The sequence below is a fragment of the Diplotaxodon limnothrissa genome, linkage group LG4, assembly GCF_057381915.1.
Source record: "Diplotaxodon limnothrissa isolate DT_005_m linkage group LG4, D_limnothrissa_male_GT1.1, whole genome shotgun sequence".
Taxonomy (NCBI): domain Eukaryota; kingdom Metazoa; phylum Chordata; class Actinopteri; order Cichliformes; family Cichlidae; genus Diplotaxodon; species Diplotaxodon limnothrissa.
Genome location: NC_140599.1, coordinates 19,644,373 through 19,669,219, shown reverse-complemented (window position 1 = coordinate 19,669,219; position 24,847 = coordinate 19,644,373). Strand labels below are relative to the sequence as shown.

Sequence of the window (24,847 nt, the reverse complement as noted above, 5' to 3'; positions counted from 1 at the left end):
TCATGTAGTCTTGGCTCTCACGTCCCCCATCATCAGCCCTGTGCAATTCAGACTAGCAGCAGTGCTCCGTTTGGCTCAGACAGAGGCTAGAAAAAGTGCAGCAGGATGACCGTGTGACACACGGCACACGGACTCTTGAGCAACCTGTCAGTGTGTGTATTGGTGTGTGCATGATGGTGTATTTGTACAGGGAGTCAGTTTGTATATGTTTAGGCAAGGGAGATGGAGACATGCAGCTGTGGCACAGTTTCAAAGAGAGTCTGATAGGGAAGCTGATGCTGCAGTCAGATACTCAAACTAGGTTAGTGGTGCAAGGCACAGCCCAGCTGTGTATATCTCATATTTCTACAGAAACGTGTTTAAATGACTGTGAATGTATGCATCTGTGTAGACATTCTCACGCAGAAGTTTAGTGAGTCCTGTAAGTCCTCTCCACGCTTAGACAAATGGAGATCAATCAGGCAGAGATAACATGACATTTAGTGAATTATAGGTCATGGGTTCGAGTCACTTGCTGCCACTTTCCTACTTGAGTGCTGGAAAACTTACAAATGCACATATCTATATAAACAGGATTCAAGAAAGATGGCAACCCTGAATGGAAAAAGTGGTGTTTTCCTCCAAGTCTGTCATGTGAATTGTAGTGTGATGTGTCACCAGGATTTTCTGCACTTCATGCCACGGTTTAAGGTTCTTTTCCTTTGCCCTGACCCTTGAATTGTTAAATTGTTTTCCAAGACAGGATGTCTTTTGTTGCTGTAGTGAGGACTGCGAGTCGCCCTGACAGAGCAGGTCAGGCTGACAGGCTGCAGAATAGTCCGCAAGTGCACTGATAAGCAGGAGCATCTATGTGGACAATGGTAGCTCGACTCGTGGCCGCACTTAAATACACATTCACACGACCCCTACGGATAAAAACTCACACTTCTTGTCCTTGTCCACAATCTTGCATCCACAGCATGTAACTCATGGCACATTAATGGCACAGCAACCACTGCTAATGGTTGGGCACGCTTGATCAACCAGCATACTCACTACTAAAATCCACACACACACCGATAGAGAGTGGCCCTCAGGGTTATCTCAGGGGTTGAGTAATTTACAGTCACTCTCAGGCACAGGTTCATTCACTCTACTTGTTGGCCTTTGCCACATTAAATATCTGTCATCATCAAAGGGAAACTATTGTGCTTTTTCTTAGTTTCTGTCAGTGCATGTACAAGTAATCCCTGTGAGACAGAAGCTGAAGTTCAGACTGCTTTAAATGCTCCATTTCAGGCAGTTTATTTATTTTAGCATCTGTATTATGTCAAAAAGAGCAGAAGCTCTTTCACTACAGGCACATGGCTCTGACTGAAGGCACAGAAGCTCCACCCACCTGGTGTTCAAATAATTTATTTGTTTAGGGCAGCCAATCAAAAGAAAGTCAGCTGAAAGTGTGAGGTGCTGATGAACTGAATATGAAATGAATATAAAATAAATAAGGATTGTTTTGAACTTTAAATTGTGCAAAGCCGCTCTAGTAGAGTTCAACGGGGTGTTTTTTGTCTTAATTATATAATGCAGCCAGAGGAGCATGATGCAAATGCTCTGTGATTAATTTCCTCATCATAAATGGACTCAGCTGATACACAAACTGAAGCAATAATGAGTAATTATTGTTATTTTCCTCGTGGTAAAATCACCAGCTCTCCGACGCTGACACTCCCAGGGGATATGTTGCTGTCATAAATGCCTGCAAGCCATCAGGAGGCAATACATGTGTGTAGCTATGTAGTAAAACATGGGATTTTCAGCACTGATCTGTATAAAAGGAAGTGGGAAACCAATCTGCTGGCTTTCAGTTAGATTAGAACAGCTGATATTCAAATGTGTCCTGTCTCCCCAGTTGCTATTTTCACATCTTCCAAATCATTTTCCTCATGCACTTTCCCTGTATGACCCTCATTAGCCACATCTTATATGTACAGGACACATACAAGGAAGCATGTGTGGCTAATCTTTCATGCACTTACAAAGAAGTTAAACGCAAAAATCAAGTTCCCCGGGCGCACTTCGGTAATGCTGTTTTTTCTGTACATTGATTGCATTACATTAAAGGTAAGTGCATCATCATTTCCACAGGCAAGCTTCATGAGCTCACAATTGGTCTTGTTGATTTGGGCTCCACATGTTACAAATTAATCGACCCTGACAACCAAAAATTGTGTTTATATACAGCACGCAGTTCTAGGCACTTGTCTGGACTCTCATCCATCATGCGCCACCGTTAGAGAGGCGTCCGATTGGGCCCAGTTTGCAGTGGGACAAGCGAGGCCAAACATACCAGCCAGTCCTAAAGAGATATCTTCAGCAAAAAGGCAAAGAGAACATCCTGCAACAGATGATGTGCATCAAACAGAGAACTGATCTCTTCTCGCAGTATTACAAGAAGAGACAGTCGACACCGAGACACTCTAAATCCACATAAAACTGTGGCGAGCTCTCCAAGATGCTACGCTCAAGATCATTGCCAAGTGTTATGCTGAGACACCTCGGTGTGTCTAAACATTATCATTATATGAAGTACTTCTTGGTGTCAGATCTTCCATTTTTACCATTTTGTGCACCTTCTGCACAGCACAAAAGCATAACATGCTCTGGAAAATATTATAAAAGCAAACATCATCCAGTTATAACAACAATTATGCTTCCAGCAAAAACACATTACAGCAGTACATAGAAAAGAAACAGGGTTTAATTCATTTTACCGCTAATGCAATGCGGAGGCCACATGAGCCAACACGGTCATCCCGAGTGTTTTAATGCGACTTTCATCTGACTCTGTATGGAAAAACAAGCGTGTGCTACTCTGTGGTAATGATGCAAGAATCAGAAGCGTTTTCTTCTAATCAGCGCTCAGCTAGTGGGATTTAAAATGAGAGGTTAAATAAAGGGCTCTTGTTTGCAGAAGCTCAGATTCTGGAAAAACCCTTTTACCCAGAACCTGGGAAGGAGCGATCGTCTGAACCTGAACCACCCACATATTTTGTGTAATAAAGGAGGAAAAAAGCTCAGGTTTTAACTCTGTTATGAACTTCTTTTCCCCCCTCTCCACCTCTTCACATGCCCCTTGTCCTTCCTGCTCTTTTGCAAGAAGAAAAGTGGAAATAAAGTCCAACTCGTCAGCTGGAGTGTCTCTTTGCTCTACTGACTGCCTCTCCCTCTCTGTATCCCTGTATATCGTGTATACTTTTTTCACGAGTTTTAGACCTGAACCCAATATAAACAGCCTGTACTGCTGCCTCCTCCATTTCTGTCTCTCTGTTGCTGCTCATCTGGTCAAGGCTTGCATATCAGACAGTGTGTGCTGTGTCACATTGCAGTCACTTCCTGGGGTGAGGGGACAGAGGTGCAGCTAAGAGTGTCTAGAGGACTTGCGTGTCGTGACAACCTCAGAGAAGATGGACCTGCATGGTTTACTGTGTTTCTTCTTCTAATCAGGCCTATACCTCTGACTTTTAATGGCTAAAATAGGCTTGCTCAGCCCCGTCTCCTTGGCTAGTTTCATGCCTGTTAAGCTGTCATTATTATTGTAATCTCTTTGATCATTCTTGACATTATGGACCACTGATTTCAGACTGTGGGTAGCAGAAGCAATTAGGATTCAGATTTTTACACCACAGACATCGATCCTGGTGGCTGTCAGTAGCAGATTTGAGTTCCTTTACTGAGGAAGGCCACATGTGGGAGCTTACAAATATCTGACATTAAAGTACAGACAGGAACAGACTAGCAGCGGTGTTGTGACCACAGACCATTGTGGCAGTGGAATTCTGAGCGTTACAGCACTGACAGGTGAAACTAATGCACTGGACTAATGTCAACTTTTTGGTGAGCAATTGAAGTGACTATCCGTGCAAACAAAGGACACCTTTGTCTGATGTGATGGGATGTGAAATGTATTAATGGACTACCCACACGACCTCAGCCTCCATTGTCCACGAGTAATAAACTTTCAGCTTCAAAGCGATGGGTGACGAGCAGTTTGCCTTATATTAGGCAGGAGCTGTAAAGTCAACAGCAACGCATGGCCGAACTGAGGGGTCAAATTCTGATAAACAGATCCTCTTCACGTGGTTGGTGATGCTCAGGGAACATTTATTCACCATTTTGAAACCGCCGCTTTTCTAGTGATTGTGCACGGGGAAGTTGGAGCTTTGGTTGAGTAGATTGATTAGTTTGTACATGTGTAAAAATGCTGTCAACTTCCATTTATTTTTCATTATGCAGTCCTCAGCCACCCCAAGTTTACTCTGTAGTTTGCACAATTCTAATGAGCTTGAAGGTGAGTATCTGGTGTGACCACCTTTATTTTTCAACACAGCCTGAACTCTCTGAGACAGCTTTCTTGCGATTTCTTTAAGTAGTCTTCAGGAATAGTTCTTCAGGCTTCTCGAAGGACACTCAAAGCTCTTCTTTGGATGTATTTGTGCCTTTTGTTCCATTCTCTGTCAAGATGATCCCACACTGCTTCAACAATGGTAATGTCTGAGCTCTGGGGAGGTCAATTCATGACTGATATTGTTCAGTGGTCTGGACTAAAAATGAATGACAAAGTAGCCAATGACAAAGAAAAGCTTTGAAAGAGCTTCACAAAGCCTGGAGAACTATTGCTCAGGACTACTTTAAAAACATCTGGCTCCTTGAAAGCAAATTCTAGAGAGACTAAATGTACATCTATAGAATAAATATACATTTCAACTTATTTTCTTTGATCACTCTTCTTACGTTTGAAGGCAATACCGCTTAATACTGAGCACAGAAACTGAAGATCTAGAAATATATGAAAGAAATAAGAAATATTGTATAGAGATGGCAACAGTGTGCTGTGTCACATGAGAAGTTGGGTTATAGGTTTTCCCAGTACAGCAGTAGCATTCTGACTTAAACAAGCCCTGCCGTGCCTAGCCCACTACATTTGGTAAAATTAGGCTGACAGTTGGTGGTTCAGGGAGGAGTTCTGGGAATACTCTGTCTTGTTAGGAAAGTTTTACACAGTTTGAGACAATTTTCCATCTCTGCCTCTTAGTTCTGGTTAGCTCTGAGCAGCTTAACCAAACATTTCATAAACAAGGGGTGAAAAAAAAAGAAGTATTTTTTTCATAGCAGAAATGTTTTCTGTCTTTTCTTATTTTTGCAAGCATCTTTCAACCCCTTGGGTGATCCACAAGCCCCAACTTCGGGATCCATTGTTGTAAACAGCAACTTTTTTGAGTTTTTGAGTTTCTCGTGCTCAGGCTATCCTGTAATTAGCTGTGTAGGCTGGCTGGGAAAGGAGACATTATGTGGAGATTGCTGATGATTAAACGAGGGAGCCGTCATCTCGACACATTTGACTCAACAGAAAAATTCTTCAGGGCTTATTGTAGCCCCCACGCATCCAGGCTTCTTGACTTGGGAGTTGGTGGTGTTTGCGTAACAGTTGATTCCTCCGTCAATTAGGAAAGGTCTTGTCTAGACAGGGTGTGAGATTACAAAGAGCGGAAAAGAAAAAACAAAACTGCAATTGGGTTAATCTCAAACATACCTATGCTATCACTGTCAGCTGGTGATTGGTGAGGCAGCAGGCTGTCAAGATCACTTTCTTCCCTTCAAATTTCTTTGCCCTCTGGTAAAAAGGCAAGTAGGATGTAGTCTGTGTGATAAGAAAAGGTCTCCGTCTTTCTGCTGTTGACAGACTTTCCGCAGACTGACGGTGTGATCGTTTATCAGTTGCAATACTTGCAAAACTTTGTAAACTGTTTCAGTCAAAACGTATATCCAGCAGCAATAATTCAGCACTTCGTGAAAGAATTCATTAACAGTCATGATGAAAGGCCATCTATGCGCTCAGTGACTCGAAATTTACAGAAGGTGAAAACAATACCAGCCTCTGTGACGTGGCAGGCAACCAGGGATCGTATCACAGCAGCCGCTCGAGCAATTTGTCTGAGAATAATTGCATATGATGACCCAAAAATAAACCAATGAGAGAATGCCTTTCGAGTCCAAAGGGAAAAGGAAGCTTTAGAGTGAAATTTGGCAAATGCACTTCATGAATACTTGACTGTGACTAGTGGGTTGTGTGAAGAGACTGTCTTGCTTCAAGGGATTGTGTTATATGGTCTTTGAGGCTTTGAAGAATCAAACAGCCATGTTGTGTTTGATGTAACCTTTGATTTTCCTTTCTAATCTAATTTTCATAAAGGGGAATGCTTTGGTTGTCTCTGAGATGAGCACCAACAACAAGTGACTGCTGTAGATTTGGAAGTCAGTCATCTCTTTGAGGCGAACGAACAGTGCAAAGAGAGATTTTTCTTTTCCTTGATATTGATGGAGTTTCGTGGTGGTTGCATGTACTAACTAAATACAAAATTAAAACATTAAACAGGTTTTCATACTCAAAGAGAAAGTATTATGTCTAAATGTGTCAGGTCCAAGAACCAAATGCAGTTTCCCACATCAGATGTGTTTTTCAGTGCTCAAACTGGGCAGTTTGAGTATTTTTTAACAGGCAGAAGTTGTTTTTATCTTTCACACAAAGATAAAAATTTGCTACGTCTTTTATTTTAGCCAGGTTCATATGTTGATCTGGCGGTTCACATTCCTTGTAGGATGAAGTGCGATCACTTTAGTGACCGCTGAACTTTTGAATCTTGTGGATTCATAGGGTCAGTTTTTTAATTTCTTGTAGGTGCAGGCGTGTGAAAAACCTTTAGCAGCAGTGTGGAAAGTGAAAGCATTGGTGATGGCGTGACGAGCCGCTCCGTCGTGCTTGTCTTGCACCTTTTCTTGCAGTTAGTGGAGAGGGGGCGGCTGGTAAGACTTGGCTTGGTGTGAGAGTGCTTTTTAAAAACACTCCCTCAGAGCTCAGTTGCTGGTGCGCTCTCATGTCCGAGACATCCATTCGTTTTGCCTTTTGGTATGTCTTCACCGTTCATTCTATTGCATTCACTCCACTTATCCTGCACTACTGACCTTGATAACTACACGTATTATGGTTTGTTTAGGTTCTTCTTATATTTCTCTTGATTATGGTGTGTTCACCTCCCTTGTTTGTCATAGACATGCATTTTTATTTTGATAGGCAGAAAACTTTCATCTGATCCATCCATCCATCCACTCTCTACCATTTACCCAGGTTTGAGTTGCAGGAGCAGTCAAAGCCGACATGCGCAGACCTCTGTCTCTCTAACAATTCTTCCAGCTCTTATGAGACAAAACTAAACAAGTGTCTTCTCCCAGCACCTTGCCTAGAATGTGCTGGTCAGATGGCTGAATCACCTCAACTGGCTCCTTTTGATCTGCGCTCCTCATCCTATATCTAATGCAGTGCCCAGAGATTCTTCAGAGGAAGCTAACTTCTTCCACTTGTAAATACAGGCTGTTTTGGTCACAACTTAAAGCTCTTGACCGTAGGTGAGGCTAGGAATGTAGGTCACTTTCAGGCTCAGCTCTGTTTTCACCACAACACATCACTATGGAGTCAGTCCGTGAGTCTTTCATTCGACTGTCCCTCATTTGTGAACAAGATCCCAAGATACTTTAACTCCTCCACTTGGGCAACAACTCATCCCTAACCCTGAGTGGGCACTCTACTATTTTCAGGCTGAGGACCATGATCTTGAGTTTGGAGGTGCTCTTTCTTGTTCCTTTTGTTTTATACTCGTGAAACAAACTCTTCCATGCATGTGGGTCAGTTTGAAGTCTTGTTGGCAGAGTTGGGTCCAAATCAGGCAGAGAAATGATTTCAGACCTGGAGCAATGTCTGGCTGTGTGTCTGAGGTAAAAAAAAAAAAAAAAAAAAGTATTATTTTACTATTTGTATATTCAGTACTGGTGCATGTTTGAAACTACAAGTGCAATGCAGTGATCTCATTGGTCAGATCTGCTTATTTGCATGCTATAAGATAGAAAAATCGAGCTTGGTGTGAAAAAATAAATGTCACAGATTTTTGAGTGAAATTACACCATGGTTATAAGCAGCTCCATAAAGAATGGGTGAGTCTGAAAAATGTATTTAACGAAATAGTTACAGATTTTACAAGTCCGGTGTGCAAAGGCTCAGTCTCACTTATTCTCACTTAGTTCATTTCCGTCACGTTCATATTAAACTTAAAGTCAGAACCAAGGAAAACTTTTCTCCAGTAGCTGGTTTATTAAGCTTTTACTGCAAACATGAAGTACAAATAATGGAAGCCATTACTGATGAGATCTTTTTTTAAGCGATTCAGATTCAATAAAATGATATTGAACCCCAGCTGCAAAAACAAATGCACTCTGCTGCTGCTGTTAGGGTTTGCTGCCTTATCTCACTCTGCTGCACCATCAGTGCTGCTGATCTAATATGGAGTGCACGGCAGATGTATTTGGAAGCTTTTATTAAGCGAAGATGGGCATTTTGATTTCTCTGTTAGTGCTGATGTGGGAGCTGAGTGTTCTCATGTGGAAAGTGGCTGATGCATCTTAAGAGAAAAGAAGGATGAGTTGAAGATAAAAGACAATGCACAGAATCTGATTTAAAGAATAAGATTAGGCGGTGTATGGAGACCTGGTTGGGCCCGACTGGACAGTTGCAATAAGAGGAATGTGTGCTATTTCCACACCGCTGCTGTCATCTGTCAAGAGGCAGAAACTGTCAAAGAGGCTGTCGGTGCGCGCGCCTGTCTGTATGTGTGTGTGTTTCTCTGTGCCTGTGCATGCTTGAGAGCAGTGAGTAGGAGTAACGCCGAGGGGAAGAACAATTACTACACACCTACCAGCCACAATTGCAGCTTACATGAGTGCGGAACAAGCTGCTAAAAACAGTGTAGATGCTCTTATTGCAGTCAGCCACAGTGCTGCCTGTTACAGGGCAGACCACCATAAGGACACGCTCCTCTTCTGAACGCATGTCAATCATCATGAGAACCGAGGAGAAGAAAAGCGAATGTGGTTTGTGTGTTTTATTGTAAAACTCCGGTGAGAATAGGGATCTTGTTGAGTCACATGTTGGTATCTTGTATTTTAACTATAGCAGTGACATAGAGATTTGCTAAACATGAGAATTTTGAATTTGAATATAAACCATTTGGAGGTCATTTTTTTCCTGTGTGTCACCTAATTTTGAAACATCAACTCTCCCTTACATCATTCTCCACAGTCCAGCATGGGCTGTGCTGTCAACTTGTGTTAGTTCTCCTTAAGTAGCCTGTTGTGGGAATGGGTTCTGGCATCCTCATGTTTATGTGGTTGCTATTGTTACATGGAGCCCAACCTAGTGCACTGAACTGCTGTAGACATCCCCTCCATTGTCTCACTGAAAACTTGGTGAAAATCAGGAAATGTTTCACTGTCTCTGTTTGCTGTTGTTCTCTATCATGGTTCTGTTCAAGAGTGTTACTCTCAACTCTCAAGCTCATGAACCTATAACCAGCGAAAAATCAGGATAACCACAGGACTGACCTACCAGCCACTTTCTTTTTCAATAGAGAAGCTCTGTTACAAATTCTGTGTCAAGATAACTGATGTGAAAATAATTTCAAAGAGAGAACATTGGTATAGTTTGTTAATTAATTGGCCCCTGGCCCACTGTCATGTTCACTCAGCGGCCACTTTATTGGATGCATCTTGCTAGTACCAGCTTGGACCCTCTTTTGGTTTCAATAAGCTCCTCATTTCTTCTCCAGTAGCGTCCAGAAGTTTCATACAGTGAACTGAGGCCTTAATTCTTTGTGGCATAGATTCAACAAGGTGCTGGAAACATTCCTCAGAGATTTTGGTATTGACATGATAGGATCACATGATCGATGCAGATTTGTCAGCTGGACATCCATGGAGCTAATCCCCCGCTACACCACATCCCAAAGGTGCTCTGTTGGATTGAGATCTGGTGAATGTGGAGGCCATTTGAGCACAGTGAACTCACACTCATATTCCAGAAACTAGTTATACTTTTAAATATATATTTTTTTATATTTTCCAATGAAAGCCACATGATTCAGCTCTAATCTCTTTTGCAGTAGGGTTTCGCGTCAGACAGTAACTGGGGTCCTTCTGTCTGTCGTGTATTATTCAAGGCCCCGGGCAGTTTTCAGCTTCATTAGGTGCATTCGTAAATATATTTTATAGCTCTAATGTGCCCTTTAGCACTGCTGTATACATCCACAAGTATTAATTGTTGTGCTTTTTGAAATTTCTTTTTTTATATAGAATGTGATCACTGAGTTCAATAAAGAATTACATTGAGATTATGTAAGTGTGGATCACGAGTGGACTTGAAAAACAGCCTCAGTTATCTGTGGCATGAATAATTTGCATGTGATCTCTTTTTATGACCACTATGAAAATCTGGAGCAGACAAGACACATTTATATCCGGTCATAAGACTTTGCCATTAATCATAGCTGATTTTCTTTTAACTCACTGACCTAAATACTGCAAGGAAGGAGAGTGATCTGCAAACATGCTTCCTGTTTGGCTTCTTTTTGACCTGGGTTCTTCTTTTCCATTTTATTAAGATATTAAGAAATAAAGCTAAAAGCTAAACAGCTCTAAGGAACACTATCCATGAAGTAAAACTTAATCTTAACAAAGTACACACTGAAATTGGCCATTTTGCCCTGACCCATGCCAGCTGAGCTCATCACAGATGTATTGTTTTGCACATAGGACTTTTTTGACACACTGCAAGGCTGTGGATATCTTTCCATTGTCAATAATTATCTTTTCATGATGATTTGAGCAACCATGTCACAATCATATGATGTGTTATTCTAACAGAGGGATCGTGGTTTTTTCATTGATTGTGTCATTGTTTCTGGTAACTCGGTAAAACCAAGAATTTTCCCTCAATCTTCTGACGGCTGTTTAAGAATAGCATGGAATTAATTTGTCTTACACACTTTGGTCAGTATGGGTCTTATAAAGTGACTGTACCACAAGAGTAGTCGACACTCAACTCATACGGTGTATTTTTATGTTAAAAACACAAAAATAGCAAGTGATTATAGTGCTTATATACTTTAAATTAAATATATCTAATCAGAATCTGATTCTGATTATAAATTTGCCTTTTGTGACATGATTGACTGGGGCTCTTCATGCTCCCTGGGCTCTGTTTTTCAGGCTTTAGAAAATCTAACTCAACATGAGAGACTTTAACCATTCAAAGGTCTTTTCACACCATCTTAGTTGGTAAAAAAATACAACAAAAAGAGCAGGAAGGTCCAAGTAGACAGGACCTTTACCTGTGAAAGTAGGGTCACCCATACGTATATGAATTGCATGACAAAGCGTTAATAAGTCTGTTGGTTAACAGTGAGTAAGTAGTGGTTCCATAGTGTAGTGGAGCAGGGTGTCACAAACTAGTGCGATCCCCCCAGTGCTGGATGAACAGGAGGGAAAAAATCAAACATGGATCCATTCATCGATATTGATGCTCCCTTGGGAAATAAGCAGCTTTACCTGTTAACAGTAAACATATGCATCTTAATATAAAGTGCTAATCATGATAAGTTAAGTATGTCTCTCATACAACCAGTAACAGCACATGGCTTGTGACCTTTTTGCTGACCCATAGAGCCGGTGATGACCCGTCTGGTTACAGGGCTTGAAGACTGGAAAACGATGCGTGTGAGCCCGAGAAGGGGAAGATTCAGACTCGGTGACCTTTCTGTTGGAAATGTTCGGGATCACGTGATGTCTGTGAAAACTTCAGCACAGGGGCAGTTACTCATCCGTACATTCTTGGCTACTAATGCAGGGAAAAAAGGCTAAGCACGCAAGTTTGAACTGTTATGATGATGTATTGATTATAACTGGAGCAGCAGCCCCCTGAGTCATAATATAAAATGGCTGAGTGGTGTTGCTTTGGTAATCTGTGTGGCTGAGCCTAGGGTTGAGCGTGGAGCGTTTGTATATAACCTAATTTGATTTTTTGAAAAAATGGAAATACACACTCACAAACTTCTAGATGTATAGTGCATCTGATTCCCAGGGCCGGCTGCACAGTGATATTTGGCCTTATAATCATATCACATTACTCTGAGTTTTCCACATGCTACAAAACACACACAGCAGGGGGATTGTTAACCAAAACAGATTTGATCTTCTCAGACAATTTGTCCCATTCTCCGGTCCAGTCGAGCTCTTTCAGCCAGAGTAGGAGGGATGGAGGAGTGTTTTGCGCATTTCAGACGTAGGTTGTCCGCGGGGTCTCTTTGCTCCACAATTACCACTTTATGAGGATACTTAACTGCAGCCAAGAATCGAGAACAACAGAGGCAGAGAGTGTGAAGATGTCTGGTGGGCTGCTATCTGTTCACTCTTGTGCCTTTACTTTTCTTTGCCGTTTGCCACTAAACACTCCCGTTTGTGTCTTTGTTTCTCTTAGAAGCAGACTCGTCACAACTTTCTTTGCGCTCCTTTAACCCTCCACAGACCCTTTTCCACGGGTTCAGCATTACACTCAATGAAAAATGTCACACATTTAAGTCAACAAAGCAGTCCTTGTAGTGGCTGTTTTGGGGCTATCACGGGATGGAGTTTGTCATGGATACAATTTTTCTGTGCTCTCCAGGCATGACAAACCTTTAAAGTTGTAGAGTTGTTGTTTTTTTTTTTAATAGGGTCAACAATGAACTTTTAGTCTGATTTCACAGAAGTGGCTTGACATTTTTAGGCTTGTTTGCTATCTTGCAAAGACTTGGATAAGAGGGCTGATACAACTTTGTCTGTCTAGGCAATATGAAACCACTTCTATCGTAGGCTAGAAACAAAGGAAACAGTCTAATATTTACTAATTAACATGATGTACTGCTTTTTTTGTTTTTATTTTTTGTTTAATCTGTGTGGAAAACCAAAGTGTAAAAGAAGAAGACTTTTTTAAGTGGTTGCACTTATTTTCTGGAGTCTAGTTGCTGTGCCGTGTCTGGAGTTCAGTAGTTGCTGCAGGAGTAAAGTATTAGATTTAGAGATTTGATCACAGAATCTAGTAATGTGATTAAAGGATCCCAAAAATGAGCAAAGTACAGTATACTCATTTTTATTAGATGGCTGAGTATGTATCAGTCTTTCTGCCAAGTAAGAATACATTAAGACTGAATCAAATATATTTAAACATTTCCGATACATCAATTTTCCTAATCGTTCAGTCACTCCAGAGTTAAAAACAGAACTGCAACCTTCTTATGGCTGTGTTAAATTGGTGATTGCTTGGTGGTTGCATTCACTTTTCTCATATTCATCAACTGTAGCTGAGGCAGCTAGTTGATCGCCCACTGGTTGAGCGTGCAACACCCTAAATCTGTAGGTTCCAACATGTTGGCAATCTGTCTGAGTCAGTCCATAACATCTCTTTTTGAACAAGTCTTTCCAATAGAGGACTTTCCTCAACTGGTTGCCAACTGGTTGCATTCTGGTCATATTCCGATCAACTATGTAATTTTGCAGATAAATCTCCATCGTGCAGTAACTGCATTGCTGTTTTTGGAGGAATTTCTAAATTTTAATTTCAGATCCGCGAGGTTCTGGCTGATTTCTGTGGAAAACAGAACAACTGACAAATTATCACAAATAGAGGTAAAGTTGGCAGTTCCATGCATTCAGTCGCAAACTGATAAAAGTCCTGATGCACCAAAGTCACTTTGAAGACGGCATCTGACTGCGATAGTTGGAGAGCTGGTCCTGGTCTTGAATGCATCAATTTCAAAGGTAAATCACGTGCACAGCACATCATCTCAGTTGGTTTGGTCATGCAGTGGTTTAAAACCTCTGTTTCCTCACATGTAACTACAGCAAAAGTCATCTATCTGAAGATACCATAAAGAAAAAAAGACTGAAAATATATAATAATAAAAAGATCCCGTACAACCCACACAGCCCCAATCGTCTTCTCCCTCCGATGTTCCCACTTTGCAAATCTTTTACAAAAAATATCTTGTATTGTATTGTCTAAATGTAATAGCAGCTGTGTTAATAGCGACAGTTTCCTTGTCATTTGGAACATTTACAGGCTTAATTGACGCTTTGAGAAGTAAAAGAGTGAGAAGAGAGCACCATTATACCATGTGTCAAAGTTTACATCTTGGCACATTACGAGTGCGTCATCATTCAGTCTTGCACTGCTTGGTCGACACAGTTTTTATACTCCATTAACATTTGACCCACTTATGTGTAATAATTGCGTTTATAAATTTCTTATATCTTTTTACTTTTCTTTTTCTTCTTTTTTGAAGCACTGCACCCTGCTTCTTTCTTTTTTCCCCTTCTGCTTTGTCTTGGTAGACAGTGTGAGAAAAATGTCTATCTACACCCATCTGGATCCCTACTCTCTCGACCGACTGCTCATCTGTGATAACATGAGCTCCATGCCCTCCGAACATAATAACCTAATAGTCCATGCTGCTTCTGTCACTTTGTCTTACAGAGCAGGACCGGGGAGAGGGACTGATTCAGACGGTGTGAGAGAGCGATACAGTAGATAGATAAAGACTAGAGGAAATAACTTTCCCTTTTTCCTCTCCGTTATTTACAGTTGTGGAGGGGTGGGTGTGTGTGCCTGGATTGCAAAGCTGCTTAGTGGTATGATTCAGTTTGGGGATTTGAATCTGCTCTCACCCCCACTTCAAGCACTAGAGTGGAGGCGGACAAAGGGTGAGATAGAGGGGGAGTGTGTGCATGTGCGCGAGAGCGAGGAACGGCGTAGGAGACGCTCAATCTGGTACAGCTCCATGTGAAAATGACCTACTTCCTGTCAGCTCGCTCTCAAATGGATTGCTGTTTTCTGATGTGTGGAAGAGTGGGGGAGATTTTTCTCTGTGGGGTCTGAGGGGGGTAAGGGGGTGGAAGAGTTTGGCATGGAACGGTTAAATGAAGTAAATAAGTAGGTGGCTCTTGGGACCTTAAGGGTAGGATAAAATAAATGTCATGTTAGTGAAATTCTGCATGCATGCATGCATGCATGCATGGCGAGCATAGTGTGTGCTCACCTGTGCATACATTGTCTGTTGGCTCATGCTATAAAACATGTGATGTGCTGCTCTCTCTCTGCTGTGTTAATTACCCCCAAAGACGGCTCGATGAGAGTTGACTATCAAAAAGCCAATATTTGAGGGGGCAGGCCTCGCCAGATGCTCAGTGGTCGTGTGTGTGTCTGTGTGCCATCCCGCATATCCGACACACACACAGAGGGTTGTTTATGGACGTCATCTGCTTTTCAGCAGGAAAGTTTCTGTGGTTTTAATTTGGTTTTAAAGGAAATTCTCATGAGAACCACGAAAGCCTCATATCGTCTAAACCTGCTCTTTGATTTAGATACATCTATACTTTAGTAATTAATGTATAAAATCACAAACTATATAACACACTAACAGGATTCACATGATAATATAGATAAAGAACCTACATTTCATACTTTTTTATATACTTAAGCAGTTTCTAATAATATTTTATTTTAAAACGTAGTGCACAAGTCTCAAGCCACCCCGCATTACTTCGTATTTTGCTTCCAAGGAGCCTGACTTTCTTCTAAATATTAAATAAGTTGTCTTGAGCAACAGTCTTTCTGAAGGTTTTTCAAAACATTTTCTTTGGACATTGGCCACTTGTTCACTCATTTTCAATCCAGTCCTTGTACCTGACAATTTTCAGAGGAATGTTTTTTTGTTTGTCTGTTTTTTGCACTGAATTAAGGCCTGCTGTACCTTAATTCAAGCATGAAAAAGGGGCCTAACTCAAGGGATGAATCAGTGTTGTGTCTACACTTATCACTTAGCAAAGAAACTATTTTAAATTGTACCTTTAGATCTTTAGCTTTTCTTTTTTCTATGAAAAAAATCAAAGGTAACACAGTTTTACAGAACAAATGTAGTTTTTGTTCCAACAAGGTGATTAAAAAGACCAGCTGATAACTTTACATATGTTGGAATGGTGTGCAGTGTGTCCTTAAAAAGTTTGAGGAAACTAGACAAGTGGGAAACAAATGAAGAACTGGCAGAAAAGCTATGTAGAGTAGATGAACAGTACCCAAGATTGATGTCCTTAAGAAACCAGAGCAAATCCACCAAAGACCTGACATAGAACCTGAGAGATGCATCTGGCCCCGTGAGTTCATCCATCTACTGTTCAACGGAGCCTAATCAGCAATGGTCTCAGTGGAAGGGCGGCTGGCAAGAAACCATTCAGAAGGAAAAGAAACAGGGACGAAAGGCTGAGGTATGCCAAATTACACGAGAACCAGACTAAAAATTACTGGTACATCTGATGGAGTGATGAATCTAAATTTAAAGTTTGTGTTTCAAATGGTCAGCAAAATATTTGGAGGAGCTCAGAAGAGAGATACAAAATAAGTGTCCACAGCCTCCTCAGAGTCCAGACCTCTACATTACTGAAGCAGTGTGGGACCATTTTGAGAGAGAGCAGAGAAAACGTCCAAAGAAGAGCTTTGAAGGTCCTTCAAGAGGCCTGGAGAACTATTCCTGTAGACTACTTAAAGACAGTCCAAGAAAGTTTGCATAAGAGATTTCAGAGCTGTGCGTTGAATCTTCACTCCTCAGTATTGCTATAAAGTAATGACACCGCTGATATTTAGATTGGTAGTCTTTAAGAGTCTATAGTATTTCACTATGACATCCTGAGTACAAAAAATGAAAGCTTGATTGCAAGACCAAGTGGTTTTTGTTTTCCCAAAAAGGCTTTTGGAAGCTGAAATGATGGACTGTGGAACGCCTGAAGAAACTGGAAACTTTACCCTGCTCCATTTGTTATGAGAGGTTGGAGAGACAGAAATGAAAGCAAAGCAAGCATGAATGTTGGCAGGGCATTCACTTTATTGAGAGACCTCTGGGACGTTTTGAAATGCGTGGAAATCACCTGTTAAAAACTAATCTGACCATGTGACGTTGTGTGAGCTCCAGCAAAGACTTTTCACCAGTTAATAAATCTGTAATCGGGGATCAGAATTGGACCAAATTTAATCTTCATATTTAGGAAGGGAATTTGTGAATAATCCAAGGTTCAACAGCACACCCACCTGCAGGATAACATAAAATATGCAAGAGTAGAAAAGGCCACAAAAAAAAATATCTGTGGAACTTCCCGGCACACTCCTTCCCAGTCTCTTTGCTGCATTTAATCCCTGCTTTCAAAATGAAGTGGCAATTCAGTCAGTTAGTGTATTAATTTGGGTCATGAGTAATGTCTCTGGGATGGATTCATCGAACAGGTATGCGCTGTCAAAGCTTAATCCCCGTGACTCTGTCTGGCTGGTCGGAAGCTGAATTAAATTAATCCACCGTCATAACCCTGCCCCTCTCTATCACTCACATGCTATTTCATTTTCCCTGCACGCTGTGTTTTCCAGTGCCCGAGGACCTGTCTTTAGAGGAAAGAGATGAGCTGTCAAACATACGGCGTAGGAAAAAAGAGCTTCTGGATGATATTGAAGTGAGTAACAGTGGAATCAATGTTATTTGAGTAATCTGATCAAACACTTCTAAATGAATGATTCGGAGCAAGCCTCAAACTAATAAACACGGTTGTTGATGTGCGTTGCATGTCTGAAAAGTCCTCTGGTGCAGTGCAGAACAATGAACCTTATTTCATTTGTTTTCAGATCTTATATTGTTACATTTACTTATATTAGTTTGCTGTTGCCTTTTGTCATGAAATGACATATGTCTTCGTCATATTAAGCAAGCCTTTCATTATTATATATATTTAACTAATAAAATCATAGACTGTGTTTGCAGATCATTCAAGAGCTGCACTGTGTCGTCTCAGGAGCTATAAACTTGACTTTATGAAACAAGCGACTCTGTCCTTCGATTTCAGCGGCTGAAGTTTGAGATTGCAGAGGTAATGACTGAGATCGAGCAGCTAACCTGTGTGGGGGAGAGGTGAGTTTTGATGGTTTTTCTTTTCTTTTTTTTTTACATGTTGTGTGATTATTTTCATTATGAATTGTGTGCTTATGATAGCATTTTCTTGGCTCTTAGTTTTGTCTGTAAGCTGTCGTTGAATAGGCAATAAAATCTAAAAGTAAATAATAATAATGCTCATTGGTGTTTTTATAGGACCAAGATAACATGAAGTTTTATCTTTTTTTTTTCTTTACATAAATTCATGTAAAAAGTATTAATTTTAAATTATATCAAATGGACTAAAGAAGTAAAAAGCGAACATTTAAATAGCTGGTACCAGCAGTTCCTCAAATGCTAAATTAAGCTTCAGTCACACAGTCATAGAAAGTGGTCGGTGCCCCCGATTGCTAAGGAAATGTGTATATCCTGAATAGTTGTTGAGTGGTTGCTAGCTGATGCTAGGTGAAATCTGTTGCAAAGAGGGTGGTGCTCCACCAAAAACCTCTTTGTGATTGCTTTGTTTATGAGCAGATTGCCGCGTCCCTCTGTAGTTTACATGGAAATCGCCAACTTGTCTGCAAACACTCAGTTTACTCTCCGAGCGATTGTGAAGCTGTGAAACTGGAAAAACTGAAACATTCACCTTCAAAGTTGTGCCTTAGTTAACCAAGTTAACCAATGTATTTCATCAACCAGTAGCAGAATGCACTCTTTTCCCCAGTGACCAGTGGTCCCTAGATGGTCACTAATTGGTCTCTAGGCCTTAATTAGCAGGATAGCTAATAGTGTTGGAGATTTAAATGAAGTCAAGTCAAAAAGTAGTAGTGTTGCATGTTTGGATGGCTTCAATGAACCGCCAAGAGATCAGCTCATTAGTTTTTGTTTGCTTTGGCTCTGCTACTCTTTTAACAGTTACCTTTGCAGTGAGACTCACACCTGTCAGTTTGTGTGTGTGTGTTAACATGTTAATACCCCATTGTTTGAGGAGAAAAGCAGGACAGTCCCTCGACTTAACATTAACCAAACAGTCTGCATTTGATTGGTTGCTGAGGTGGGGCGAGGTCGTGTCAGGCTGTTGTGTGTCTCAGGCGCAGCTGGCAAAGGGGCTCCAGCTATTTTTGGGCATACGTAAGGCTTAGGGAGCGTTCAAAGACACGCAAAGGTGGAGATTTCCCCGAGGAGTGAGAGCAAAAAGGGTTTCCAGCATTAATAGGGACAATGTACGTCCAGTTAGCTAAGATGAATTAAAGAAAAGGGACAAGATACACTCAAGTGAGCAGTAACAGCTGATGCACAATCACATGTTGTGAACGAAATTCAAGTTTTCTCAATTTAATCCAAATGTAAACTCAGCCTTTACTTGACTGAGTGGTTGGTAAACACAGTTGTGACAGGCCCTGAATAAACTCGACACAAAGTGACCTACTAAACACACGCAGCAGCCGGGGAGCAAAATTGGACTCGGCTGTCATGTGAAGGATGTTTTCTGGGTTTTTTATTCTTTTGGTTTTTGTCACAGCAAAACCACACAAAGAAACAAGCAGATCGCCATGGGAAGGAAAAAGTTCAACATGGACCCAAAGAAGGTCAGAGGAGATCCACAGCTCTGGAGTTTAAATTTAAATCATTCATTGAAACTGAGTAAAATACCTATTTGTACTGCGCTTGCTCTCTCTTTAAAAACAGGGAATCCAGTTTCTTTTGGAGAATGATCTTCTCCAGAACACCCCAGAGGACATTGCACAGTTCCTCTACAAAGGAGAAGGGCTCAACAAAACAGTCATCGGGGACTATTTAGGGGAACGGTGAGCTCTCCAGTTTTCTCTCTGTTTTCCTTCCACCTTTCTTTTTCCTCTCCCCACATCCTTGTGAGATGTGCACTGCACGTGCTCAGACATCAGTGATAGAGCCCTGGGAAATTGGTGGTCTGGATTTATGGAGCACAATAGTGCCAGGAGACCGTGCCGCTGAAAGAGGGGGAAAAAAGTGTAGGGGACATGTGGTTCTTATCGAAGGGAAGTCAATGGGGATAGGATGTCAAAACAACAGGGGACATCACGCTGCCTGTCTCAGCCGGCACAGTGGCTCTCTGTCTGAGAGTGGCACTGTGACGTGGCTGCAGGACTTTGCTTTCCACCTTCAGTCACTGAGCATAGGAGTTCATCACTTCTTCTGCTTTTGTTTAAGCTGAACTACTCATCACATGTGTTTTTTTTTCTCCCCACCACCCCAGGGATGACTTCAACATTAAGGTCCTCCAGGCGTTTGTGGAGCTTCACGAGTTTGCAGACCTCAACCTCGTTCAAGCCTTGAGGTACTTAACAACTCATATTAGGAAGAAAGAATTAAAGCAGGCGACGGTGAGTGGGTACTACAGTGCAGATTGTAAAGTTTGTGAAGGGCAGGCTTGTTTTCAAGTATAAAAAACCAGCCAAAACAACATACGGGAGTTTGCAGCACGATAAGATGGTGTTTTACAAGTTTTATTGTTGCTTTGGTACTTTTCTTTTGCAAAGTAAACACCAGACGTGCACCGAGTTTTACAGACCAAACTGAAAGAAATCCGCCTTGGCTTCACTTCACATATTTGGTTTTCCCATTGTAAACTGTTGAAATATGACATTATATCACGGCTGTAAAAAATCTTGGCCTGACTGAAATTGTTCCCACACTTGAGCCAACCGACTGTTTGCAGGGAAGGTGGGGGTGGGGGGAGCGGTGTATCTGTCAGAGACCTTTCCCGGGATGCACCAATTGGCATTATAAAAATAATATTAGAACAATTAGGCTAGCTGATAATTTCTTTTTTAGATGGTTTGGTCATGTTGTCGTTTGTGATGTGATTTGCAAATTTGTAAGTTGGTCAGGTTGTTGTTGAATTCGCAAAACACTTTTCATATGGGATTGGATATTGCTGAGATGTTATTGATGTAGTGCTTTTCTCTAAATTGCCAATAAGAATCAAGTTGGAGGAGAGCATAACGACCAACCATGCAAAGCGGTCCACAAGGAGACCGCTGCTCTGCACATCCAAGCAAAAACTGATCCAGGTTTAAGCTCAGATGAGGCCTCTGCTTTGTCACACTTGTTGCACTAGCACTGTGGCCGTGACGAGATCAAGTGGAGGCACAACGATGCTACTTTTGATCTCTTGTTATGTGCGGGCACTGTCACACGTATATTCATTGTTACCTACTTTGGAATTACATATAATTAACTAATTGGCAAATTCTGGGACAAAACGTATTTTACACGTTATATTTTTATGCTGATTTACATTAACATGTGTTGTCACCATTAAATAAATATTTTTTCATGCGACTGATAACAGAGGAGCCGGTGTGCACACCTCTTATATGTCAACAATGTGTCATGCAAACCTGCGCATCAAGTTAGGTGATCAGTGTATCAGATTCCTGCCTAAAGCTGTGTTCAAAGTGCTAAAAAATAGAGTATTTTCCAATGCACAGCTTTAAAAGTTTGCTCTAACTTCTAGTTGTTTGGTTTGTCGGGTGTCCCATGAAAGACAAGAGTGTTCTTTGTGCTGTTTTTTTTTTTTTTTTTTTTTTTTTTTTTTTGCAGAAATATCAAAATCTAATCTAACACTAGAAAAACAAAACTGCCTCTTGGCAAAGACGTCTTCATTTATGCCATAAACACACCCTCCTAATATAAAGAAATGTCTGTGCCGTGTAATACTGTTTTGTAATTCACAGGGAAAAACACAGATACTGTTACGAACATTCACATCAATATTTCATGACACATCATTACATTTTTCCTCTCGCTCTCTGCTGTTGCAGGCAGTTTCTGTGGAGCTTCAGACTTCCCGGCGAAGCCCAGAAGATTGATCGTATGATGGAGGCTTTTGCCTCCAGGTACTGCCAATGCAATCCCGGCGTCTTCCAGTCCACAGGTACCACACACACGTACACACATACACACACGTTTGCACCGCAGCAGATATATGAGTCAGACTCAGCCAGACAGTCCAGGACGGATAACGTGCTCTGCCCACCAGACCACCCGGATTCAAATCAATGCCTCTGTGGCTACATGCGGAGATTTCACGACTGCGTAGGGGTGCAGCTTCAGAATATTTGTTCATTATTTCAGCCTCTCTGTGAACTTGAGTGGACCTGAAGTCCAATTACAGTTTTCCACTGAAGTTGGCAAGTTGCTCATTACCTGTGTGATCAGCATTCGTGTCTCCAGCAGTGATAATGAAATTGATCACCGGTCAATAGCGGTCATTAGCGCCGTCTTGGCTTGTTGCACATAGCCTTCCTGCTCACGTGTTAGTGTTAAGGAGGATGCAGGTGACGGCTCGGGTTGTGAATATTGATGTGGTGCAGTGGTGACACACCCAGACTTGGTTATTGGTCATCCCTCAAGAGTGGTGCACACTGGGTTATAAATTACATGCAGAGGATGTTGTCTGGGGCTCTTAGTGTGTGGATGGATGAAACCGAGTCGTAAGAGCAGGAACACACTGTGTCAGAAGATGGGCTTTTCTGTTGATTAAATTCTCCATTTTATCAGGTTTTCCTTCAATCTGTGGTGTGAAAATGTGCTACAAGATGTTTCTAATTCCCTTTTATGGCAAATAAGTTGAATGGCCTACTATTTTTATCACATCCACACTAATCTATAACCTCCACACACACATGTGGAGTGTGCATGTGCTGTATTTGGTTGTTTCCCTGTGACACTGTGTGTAATTACCTCCACAGACACATGCTACGTTCTATCTTTTGCCATTATCATGCTGAACACCAGCCTGCATAATCCCAACGTCAGAGACAAGCCCCCAGTGGAGCGCTTCATCTCCATGAACAGAGGAATCAATGAAGGGGGAGATCTCCCAGAGGAGCTACTCAGGGTGAGAGCTTTGACTTGATTACTTCGTCAGGTTTGATGAATTTATCCTATGTGGTATGCATTTGAAACACTATGGAGGTAAAAGTGGAGGGATTAAATTAAATGTTTGGGGTTTTCTCAATGTGGCAGACAAAAAGGAAACTTATAGGTTCTCTTATAGGTCTCCTCTGTGAAAAGCAGAGTCATGCCTCCCTAATTGAGACATTGCAGCTCAGGATAATGATGAACTTTAATAAGAAAAAGACGAAAAACAAGTCGATCGACTCGCATGCGAGAGGCTGTCGTGTCTGCCAAAGTGCTCCTTCAGTACAAAAAGGAACCTTGTTAAAAAATCTTCGAGGTCCCAGAGTCACTGATGTATGAATCTTTGTCTTTGTCTGAAAATTGATTTCTCAGTGTCACGTTTAATGCACCGGTAGTTGAAGGCTTGAATGTTTTTGCACGTGAGTTAGAAGTGTGTGTGTGTGTGTTTTCATCTAAGCGTAAACGTTTTTCTGCTTTTTCTTTCTCTGTGCAGAATCTATACGACAGCATCAAGAGCGAACCCTTTAAGATCCCCGAGGACGACGGGAACGACCTGACGCACACCTTCTTCAACCCAGACAGAGAAGGCTGGCTGCTTAAATTAGGTTAGTCTGAGTCTCACGCGCTCAGGTTCTGGGGGAATGCAAAACATCCAGCTTGACTTTATTTAGGAACTCCTGCTTTCTTTCTTTTTGGTCTGCAACTATAGAATTAGACTCATGAGAACTTAAACTGCGTGGTAACTGTTGCTCGTGCACTCTCCTTTGATCATAAAACATTAACTGAAAGATAGATAAAACCTTGCAAACACACCCATATGATAAAAATAGAACAGCAAACATTCAACTTTTATATACAAGTCGTGTATCTTACAGTTTATACATGGGAGTGTATTCATGATCCATTTCATTGAAGGTCTGGTCGCGTTTGTGAACGGAGCAAACAGTGCATATAAAATATGCATGCATGTCATTCTGTCTGTAAACATGAAAGCTCGAAAAGCTTTGAATGAATTCAGATAAAAGTGTAGGGGTGTAGAGCAGAGTCATCCACCGAGGTCTTCAAGGTCAACTTAACGATTGACAAAAAGCCTTTTAACCTAGAAACTATGATTCTTACGAGCAGTAACTTTGAGTTCTGTCACTCACAAAGCTTCAGATATAATTATAAATGTAACCAACTGTTTGTGATGTATCAGTGAATTCCTCTCTTTCTAAAAGCCAGGCTGTGGTTATTTAAAAGCCACATGATTTGAAATTATGAACTGTGAGTTATATCTCAAACATAAAAAAAAAAGGGCAGTAGTTGATTTTATGTGAACCGCATACACAGGAAATTTTAAATGGGCTTCACAAGGTGTTTTACAAGCAAAGTAAAACTAATTTTAATATATTTAAATACTTTATGGTGTGAGGGACTTTCTAATGAAAACCCCGTCATGTTGTTGTTTATTAAAACTACAAAAAAAGATGTATGACAAATTATAGCCCGCTTAAAAGAAAAATAATAAAACCCACAAGTACAGCTATGCAGATGCAGATTCTCAATTAGCTCTGTATAAACATAGTTTAGAAATGATACGTACATTGTTTATTAGCCTGGACGTGGACTCCTCTTATTGTGTGAGGAAGAAAAAAACATCTCAGTCATTTGAAGTGTGTGTGTGTGTGTACATATGTATGTTTACATATCTTTGTGGGGACTAAAAATTGGAAGTTTACCATACTTGTGGGGACCAACAGCTGTGTGGGGACCAACAGCTGTGTGGGGACCAACAGCTGTGTGGGGACCAACAGCTGTGTGGGGACAAAATGCCTGTGTGTGTGTGTGTGTGTGTGTGTGTGTGTGTGTGTGTGTGTGTGTGTGTGTGTGTTCGTCTCCAATGAGGTCATGCATTTATAAATCTTGCTTTTACTCTGCTTGAAGTTGGCTCCCCTCTGATCCCATGTGTTTCTGATTTGAACCTCGCTCCATCACTTGCCAGGTACTCCAGCAGTCCTCACATACATAACAGCTTATAATTTACTGTATGGCGGTGATTTATTATTGGACATAATACCTGTTTATTAGCCCACATATTG

General features: G+C 41.2%; 1 protein-coding gene across 1 annotated transcript in view; it reads left to right on the top strand.

Annotated features, from left to right (window-relative positions):
- cyth3b (cytohesin 3b) overlaps positions 1 to 24,847 on the top strand; it is a 41,833-nt gene that overhangs the window by 7,283 nt on the left and 9,703 nt on the right. Inside the window, exons 2-9 of the mRNA XM_085351600.1 lie at positions 17,363 to 17,445; positions 17,833 to 17,897; positions 19,381 to 19,447; positions 19,548 to 19,666; positions 20,095 to 20,175; positions 21,665 to 21,777; positions 22,595 to 22,743; positions 23,260 to 23,371. Coding sequence (XP_085207726.1) covers positions 17,363 to 17,445; positions 17,833 to 17,897; positions 19,381 to 19,447; positions 19,548 to 19,666; positions 20,095 to 20,175; positions 21,665 to 21,777; positions 22,595 to 22,743; positions 23,260 to 23,371 — 789 coding nt within the window. The remainder of the gene's footprint in view (positions 1 to 17,362; positions 17,446 to 17,832; positions 17,898 to 19,380; positions 19,448 to 19,547; positions 19,667 to 20,094; positions 20,176 to 21,664; positions 21,778 to 22,594; positions 22,744 to 23,259; positions 23,372 to 24,847) is intronic.